This window comes from Octopus bimaculoides, chromosome 25 (genome assembly GCF_001194135.2).
Source record: "Octopus bimaculoides isolate UCB-OBI-ISO-001 chromosome 25, ASM119413v2, whole genome shotgun sequence".
Lineage (NCBI taxonomy): Eukaryota > Metazoa > Mollusca > Cephalopoda > Octopoda > Octopodidae > Octopus > Octopus bimaculoides.
In genome coordinates this window covers 17,953,595-17,962,687 of record NC_069005.1, presented here as the reverse complement: position 1 = coordinate 17,962,687, position 9,093 = coordinate 17,953,595, and the positions used below count along the sequence as shown (strand labels likewise).

The 9,093-nt window shown below is 38.9% G+C and overlaps 1 protein-coding gene across 1 annotated transcript in view; it reads left to right on the top strand.

Moving 5' to 3' along the window:
* The window catches only part of LOC106872570 (DNA-directed RNA polymerase, mitochondrial-like), a 60,031-nt gene that overhangs the window by 21,944 nt on the left and 28,994 nt on the right, over positions 1 to 9,093 (top strand). Inside the window, exon 3 of the mRNA XM_014919603.2 lies at positions 4,958 to 5,030. Within this exon, the coding sequence (XP_014775089.1) occupies positions 4,958 to 5,030 (73 nt within the window). The remainder of the gene's footprint in view (positions 1 to 4,957; positions 5,031 to 9,093) is intronic.

Sequence of the window (9,093 nt, the reverse complement as noted above, 5' to 3'; positions counted from 1 at the left end):
GTGTCGCCCGCACATGAGCCAGTCCCGGGGCACTGGCATCGATCCCGCTCGAAAGATTTCATGTGTCTCCCGCACATGAGCCAGTCCATGGGCACTGGCAACGATCCCGCTCGAAACATTTCATGTGTCACCCGCACAAGAGCCAGTCCAGGGGCACTGGGAACGGTCTCGCTCGAAAGATATCACGTGTCGCCCGCACATGAGCCAGTCCAGGCGCACTGGCAACGATCCCGCTCGAAACATTTCATGTGTCACCTGTACAAGGGCCAGTCCAGGGGCACTGGCAATGATGTCGCTCAGCAATTATCAGAGTAAGTTGTATAAAAGTTCATGGTCTGGGGTTATCCTGGAAGCAAGGTCCCTATGGTTGGATGTGATAGCTGTCAGAGAGATTAGGGTTTTGAACATGCACACACTAGACCCCATTTTGAACATCTTTGAGATCTACGCATCTTGCTTGACCTGGAATGGGAGGTGAGGTGGTAGTGTTGTTTAGGAAAGGCCTGGATCTCAAGGTATGGTTGATCTTCCTGGACCTGGATGGTAAGTTGGTGGTCCTGGATGTGAGCAAAAGCAAAGGTGGTGCTTTTAGACTAGTTGTTGTGTATGCCCCAACAGGAGTGGAGCAGCCAGAGTTCTTTAGATGTTTGGAAGTTTTCCTTGTGACATCTTGCTCTTTAGTGCTAGTGGATGATTGGAACATCATCTTGGATAGCTGATAGGTGAGTAGGATGTAAAAGCCTCACAAACCTGCTCAGTTGCTTCAGATTGGCTGACAGGTACTGACTGGGTTTCCCAAATATGCCAAAAGGGACTTGCACAAAAATGCATCCGGTCTTCCAGATCATATCTAGATAGAGTATTTTGTAGCTCAGCAAATACAAGTAGCATAAGTTGGCTTTCCTGGGGTGTCAAACATTCAGATACTGGATTAGCAAGTAAGTCCATCAGAAGTTGTCATGTGCAATCATCAACAACTGATAGAAGATAGCCATGAAAAGGGCTATTAAAGTAGAGGTGGTAGGGTTTATTAAAGGAATCTAGGATACAGGGAGACCTAGTTAGAAAGCTAGGAGAAGCATAGCAACTGACATGCTGGCAGTGAGATTGGCTTTTGATCAATTCTTCAATGCTAAGCACAAAGGTGCTGTTGTCAGAGCTAGTGTGCGTGTGATAAAACAAGGAAACTAGAAAAGCACTCGCAGACCTTCGCCAAGCAGCTCAGTTCCACCTCACATCACACCGCTCCTGTTGCCGTTATAACCACCGATACTATTTTATCCTCCTCCCTTACTTATCTTGACCATCATCATCAACATTGTCTCTGCTTTCACCACAATCACCGTCAGAACTACAATCACCACAATCAGTTTCTTTACACTGTTGAAAATCCATTATTTGATATTCATGGGACTGAGATTGTTGCAAATTTTTGATTTTTCTAATTTCAGAGTTCTTTATTTAAAAAATAAAAAAAATTGCATCTACAAAACAGAACAGTTTGAGGATACAAGCCAGGTCTAAACACAATAGCTTATAGACATACTCTGAATGGAGTTCTATATAATAATTTAATAATTTTTTTTATACTTAAGACCATCAGAAGTGTTAAGATATCAGCCTCTACCCATGTTGCCATGCTTTGATTAAAAGTTTACAGCATAGATTAGATTACTTAGATAAGTTTCGGCCGAAGTTGACTCAGGCCATGTCTAATTTAATAGCACCACCTGGAAGAGATACACAATCAGCTCTGGGGAACCGTAGCCCATTCAAGCAGAGAGTTATTGTTTTCAGAGACATATCTGGGTGTGGGTGGTTTATCTGGTATTTGTTGAGGATAATCATCTAGGGATGGTTTGAATGCCGTGAAGTCACTTTCCTCCTTTATGTGTGTCTAGCACGATGTTGAAGAGAGAAGGGCCAATTGAGGTGAAATAGTTCTGTCATAGTGTTGTGATACGACACGAACATTTCTGTAGTGGACAGATGGCATGGGGGCCAAGCCTTAGATGAATTTTAAAGATGGGCAATGTTGATGGAATATTTTCCACATCATACAGAAGATATAGAGCTCACAGCGGCAGTGGGGGGAGCAAAGTCTGAACTTTTTGAGTCGATCCCAATAGTCAAGGCTTGTCATGTCATCCTCCGCCGACTTCCACCAAGCAGTTCATTTTAAAATTGATATGCAAGTAAAATTACTAATAGAGAAACGAAAATAAACTTTGGAATCAGCAACGCCACCATAGGTTATGTGGAAACGATGAACGTGTTTTCAAGGAAGATAATCAAAGACTGTAACATTGTAATACTTCATGTAAAGTAAATATAACAAATGAAAAATTCTTCAAGAATCCATAAAAATTCCTGGATCACTACCAAAATTTCATATGTTCCTTGTGTCATTACCAACTTTTCCTGCAAGTTTCATCAAATACCGTTCTCAACTTTTTGAGTTATTTTGCACACAGACAGACAGACGGACAAACCAACACCGATGAAAACATAACCTCCTTCCTTGATGGGTCTGAGTGGCAGAGGCTCTATTGAATCAAAGCCAGAGTTTAGTCTTTGACAGGCTGGGGCTGGTGCATGTTACTTGAATCCAAGCAGATGTATATAGAATTTCAGTGGCACTTTGCTGAACTCTGTGGAGTGCACGGATTACACCTCCTATCTTGGCAGCATGGCATGCCTTTTGGCCAAAGGTGCAGGGTTCTGTGAAATGCTGATAACAGCCAAAGATATTCAGGACACAATGACTAACTGCACAAAGGAGAAGGCTGGATGGTCTTCCCTTTGAGCTTTATTTTCATATGCCAGACTTGTTTGGTGATCTCTTGACAGATGTCCACTGCAACTGGCAGCAGAACAGGAGAATTCCCAGTGCTGTGAGCTGTGGTGTGGTGGTGCTGCTGATAAAAGACCCAAACAAGGGGGGCCAAATAGACAATTTTAGGCCCATAACATTGCTGATTTTGGCCAAGGGGTTAACCAAGAGATGGGTGCCTGACATCAATAAGCTGGTTGGTGGTGCACAGATATATGCTATTCCAAACAGATCTACCATGGCAACTTCTACCATGTGCGTTACATCATAGAGAGGGTGGGTGAGGAACCTGGCATGAGTAGGATCCTGATCAATTTAGATTAATCAAAAGCTTTTGATAGACTTGACCACCAATACTTGGAGGTTGCCCTTGCAGTGGCTTGTTTCAGTTTCATTTCCAGAGGCTGGTTCACTGCAATGTACATCGACATCTGTTTGGTGGTCAAAGTAAATGGCCACCTATCAGAATCGGTTAACATCATACATTTGGTCCATCAAGGATGTCCATTCTTACCCTTTCTGTATGTGCTGGTTCTTGAACCATTGCTACAAAAGCTGGATGTTTCAAGGCGCTTCCTGCATGAATTTGGATATGGAAGATTTGTGTTGGCTTATGTGGACAACATCACCATAACAGTGTTGGACATTTTGGCGATCAGTACTGTGTTTGACATCAAGGTGATTGGCATTGCCTGAAAGGAGTACAAAGCAGTGACAGGAGCAAAGATTAACCAGAAGTCAGTTCAGCACCTGGAGAAGCAGGTTGCAGGTCCAGTTAAATTGCTCAGGGTCTAGTTTGGTCCAGACCTCCAGGTGGGCAAGAACAGTAGGTAGGTGATGAGCAGGGTGGCCAGTCTTATCCAGAAATGGGTAGAGAAGAAGCTGTCTCTGAAGTGTCGGGTGGAGGTGGAAAATGTATACATTGTTTCCATCATCTACAATGGCCTGGCTGTTATCCCTTACCCTACTTCATGGCTGATCAAGCTAGAATGCAAGCATTCTGCTTTCTGTTGAAGGGACATGTTCCACTCATCAGACAGTCCAGCTACTGAGTGGAGAACTGGGCATGCCACAGCTAATGATGTGCAGACATGTGCTGAGGCTGTGACATCTTCAGCATTTCCTTAATGGCAAGTAGGTGTGGTCACTGTTTGTTAAGACAGGATTTTCTACATTTCATCTCATTGGTGTAGCTTACAGTCTTGGAACAAGTGTAGACCAAGAAAGGGTGCTTGGCACCTGAAGTGTTGGCTAGAGCACATGGCCCTCTGTCAGTCAGGCAGTGCAGTTGGGGGAGTTCCACATTGGAGTTTTATCAGGGATTAGTGGCGAGCAAGAGTGACAACATCTTCAGGGAAACTCTGTGTGTCAGGAGGGATCGATTAATTGGTTTTTTCCGGAGGACTTTTGGGTCAGGACTTATGGATAATTTCTAGAAATCTTTGGCCTGGCAGTGCTATTGGAGTGCTCTGCTGATTTGAAACAAGCTCTACAGGCACGGAAGTGCTGTCCAAAATGTGCACTGAGTGATGAAACTATTCTACGAGCACTTGTCCGGTGTGTAGGCATTGCTGACTTGTAGAGCTTTGTTGAACAACTGTTGATGCATGTAGGATGGATCCAGTTATCAGCCAAGTCCATTGTGTGGATTGTCCTGCAGCCTTTTGACTGGGAAGGGAAAGCAGTTTTCCTCTGTCTGGTGGCTCTAGCAAAAGTGGTAGTGTGGTGGATGAGGTTGAATGGACTGAAGACAAATTCTTTCCTCTTCAACCAAGCTCTCATCGATTTTTCCAAGTTCCACTTGAAGAGGAAAGTGAGTATAGATGGGGAAGTGCTACTCCTCAGTATTTTGTTGAAAGGTTAGCTCATGTGAATGGGCCTACTCTGAACATGTGGATTTAAGCTGGAGAAGTTGAGGAGGAGTGATGTGGTGGTGAGGGGTCCTTGGCTAGCCCTGGGGGTAGTTTTATTGTTAAATTTTTGTTGTTAATTGTTATCACTTTATTTTATATGTGAATATTGTGCTAAGCCCCACTTATCCTTTTTTGTTTTGTGTTTGGCCCTTATGACCAATAAAGAAAAGATTATTATTGTATTATTATCATTTGTTTATTTTGTTTTCAGGTCAGGAATAACATACGTATCTGTTCATGATTGTTTTTGGACTCATGCTGCAAGTGTTGAAATAATGAATCAGGTAAAGTAACTGTGTTTCTGTATGTGCCACTTTGACACTGTGAGTGTATGTGCACATGTGTATAAATATATGACCCAATAAGACAAAGTATTTCACACAGACTGAAAATCCAGGAGATTTATTTCAAATGCTGAGTATAGCATAAAATGAAGAAGATATTGGTATGACATTTATTACCTGGTTACACTTGTTTCAGTCACAGAAAGGTAAATCATTTAACATGCTGGTATTAATATAAACAATAATCATGTGATTTCAATCCTTTCATTACCAAGTTGCTTGAAGATGCCTGAAAATTATCTTGATTCATGTTACAAAGAACACCAAAAGCTTCCCAGAACAACCTATTCATACAAAATGAAAATTTTAGTGCTAATATCATTAGTACAATTGTGAAAACATGTTATTTCTGTATGTAAACGATTGAGTTACACTGTCCAACATTAGTTTGTGTTATCTGGGCACTGCAAAGTTTTGGAGTTTGATTTTTTGAAATGTCTCACTGAAGACAAAAACAGGATACCAGTTTCATGTTATCAAGTAGCGAGTTTGAATTTGAGGGATTTCCAAAAGAAGACAGAAAAATCTAGCAAAATAGACAATGAACATAAAGACCATGTGTGATTATGAATCAGATATTTCTATTTCCAAAAATGAAATGATTCTGAACCGTTCTGGTAGGAATAAAAAAAATAAATTTGTACCTGAATGTAGTAAGAATTTAAAAACTTTTAACTGTTTTAGTTATTTTTAGGAAGAGATCAGTCCTTCCAAGGAAATGACACTTAAATTTTGTTTTGTTTTACTTTTTCCTTTCAAGTTATTGCTGCGGAAACAAATTATTATGTAGAACATAAATAAAAAAGATAGTTTGAAGTTTCCCTTGCTTGGCAGAAAAACCAAGCACTTTTAGGAATATTGTGTACATGTGTGTGTGTCTGTGTAAAAGTTTGATTTATATATATTTTCAAATTTACCTATAAAATGTGTGATGAATTTTGATTAATTTGTATTGTGAATCATTGCTATATGTCTTTCTGAGTTTATTTCATTAAGCTGATGGTATATGTATTCTAGTTTTCTTCAAAGATAACTTCCAGCATTGTGTTCTATTTTACCTTCATGGCACACCTGTCTTATGTGCATTAAGTTCAACTGATAGATAATCCAGCAATTTGCACAAATCTTCTCAAAATAGTGTTGTATACTCATTGAATATTAGCTAATAACTCATTTTCTATGCTGATAATTAAGCAAAATGTATATAATTTCATATTATGTTGAATTTACTTGTATTTGCCTGTAACTAGATTAACTTTGAGACAAAATTTATGCAATAGATTTGCTTGAGCCTTTTGTTAGATTGTGTTCCAAAAATCACATTTATATATTGATAAATAAAAATGTTAGAGTTATTTTATGAAACCATTCTAAATTCATGATTAGTTTAGAATTTGATTGAAACATATAAGGGTTGTATTTTGGTTAGAAATATAGTAATGAAAGGGTTAAATAAAACCTAGTTCTGTCATCTCTTTATGGCCTTGGAAATGATACAATACCACCCATAGCATATCAGGAAGAGCATCTATCTATACTTCACATCTCTATTTCTTCCCAACTGCTTATTCTTTTTCCAAATTGATTTCTGCTTCTGAGATCACTTAGATTTAAATCTGAAGTCAGTGACTACTTGCCATGTTGGGTGGTCAGAGAAAGACTTTGTCTTATTTTCTGTTGAGAATGATATCTATTTGGTTTGTATGTTCACAGATCAAGTGGTTGGCTAGTTTCTTGCAAATTAGTATTGCAGATTATCAAGTCATTAGTTTCAGAGAAAGCCACTATCTTTGTTCCTTTCTCATTCCTTACATAATGAACTCCATCTGAACACTATTCAACATGCCCATTGAAGTAACCAGTCATTATGATGGTCATTATTCAGGTAGTCTGCATAAGAGCCTGGTAGAATTGGTCTTTCGGTTCATCTGCCAGTCCAGATTGTGGAGCATATGCAGAGATAAATATCACAGTCACGTTAACCAAGACTAGTCTAAACTATGTTATGCTATACACTCTGACTTGATCATTTTATCACTTCTCTACTGATAGTGTACCTACTCTACTCATACAGTTTCTACTGCTGACACAGAAATATTAATATGTTTGTTCCTTGTCTGTGAAGAATCTGGCAGAAACTTACCACCATCTTACCTTTGGCACATGTCTACAGGCTTTTACTCTAGCACTTCAACAATCACTTTGGGCCTACCTTTCATTATGTCTTCATTGATTGTGGCTGTAAATGTGTGTGTTTGTGTGATTGGTCTTCTCCTCTTGACATTTGTGTGCTGACTAGGAACAAAGTCACAAATGGTGTTACATATTTACGATCTTCCCTGGTACATGTCTGGCCACTGAGTTGTTCATTGTTCAAAAGATTAAGAGAGGTTTCACTTTGCTTGGAAACATGAGATTTAGTGACAGGAAATACATCTGGCTGTAGAAAACTTGCTTCAACATGTTTCTATGTGCCCCATAAGAACATGTAAAAGTGGATATATATATATATATATATATATATATATATGTGTGTGTGTGTGTGTGTGTGTGTGTATGTATATATATATATATATAAATATGTATATATATAATTCGCTTATTAATGAAAATAGTAGATAAACACTCAAACGTAAATAAATATGCAGCAATATTTAGGAATAAAATTAGAGTAAGCCACAGCGTGACTAGTAACCTAGCTACCATCATAGCCTCAATTAATAATAAAAAAACTAGATACATTCTGTAAAGCTAGGAAGATTAGGAACAATAAATCTAACAACCAACAGACTAATAGAACAAATCCCACCACCAATGAAGCACCTCCTAGTAACAGAGACAAAGACCAGAGTAGTAATGCCCCCCCCCCTCCAAACATAACATGAACACAAATATACCTAATAATTTATGTGGTTGCAGGGATAGAAGTGCCAATTCTTTAATAGATGTAAGACCAGATACGTAGTTTACCAATGTGACATACACACAAGGAGCCATATAAAATCCTATATAGGAGCCACGAAAAACCAAATGATACTTTGCTACAACGCACACCAATCTAGCTTCAGAAATAGGAGTAAGGTAAATTCAACAGGGCTTAGTAGCTATATCTTGGAGCTTAAGGACAAAAAATAGAATTTAGATTAGAATGGCGCAAAACTACTTCTTACAACTCTACCAATAGATGGTGCGATCTCTGTTTAACCGAACACCTGGAAATTCTAACAGCTAAACCACTTCTTCTTAATAGAAAATATTAGAACATTATTTTTTCTCTACATATAGGCTTCTTTGTCTTTTCCGAGTATTGGTAAACCCGCTTGACCCTGTATAAATCGTACACTAGCTTCTTCATCTAAATAATACCATTTAGCCGGGAACCACTTAAACTACTTAAATGCAAACATTCACCTCACAACCCCCACTCGCTTTACACACCCCATAATAAGCTATTTTACACCTAAACAGGGTTTCCTCCATTACTACGAACTTCCTACAACTTTAAATTCAAAAGACACAAATACCTTACTCGCCCTGGACTGAATAATCTGGATAGAGTTAGCCCCCTTTTCACCAAGAGTTAGAGTTAACCCCCTTCCTTTACACCACTGGTGAAATGTCTAGCCAGAATAAACACGTGGAAAATATGCGCCTACTTAAACTTGGGACTACAGATCAAAATAACCTCCATCCTACATCCACTTCGCAGCAGAATTATTAACTAAGAAATCTACTATAATGTAAGACTCACCATTCTTTGTCTTTACTCTCATTACCAATGTATCACTATGTCTTTCACTCTTCTCATCTCTACATATGACTACGCATTCTGATGATGTCTACCACCACAACTGGTAAACAGAAACGATCGTAAATGAACTATTACTACCACTGCTGTTTATTAATTAATTAAATTAATGGCTTACCAGTGCAAACAACTAACTTCTTCCTGTTATTTTTCCTCCATTTACTTCTTGCATATATATATATATATATATATATA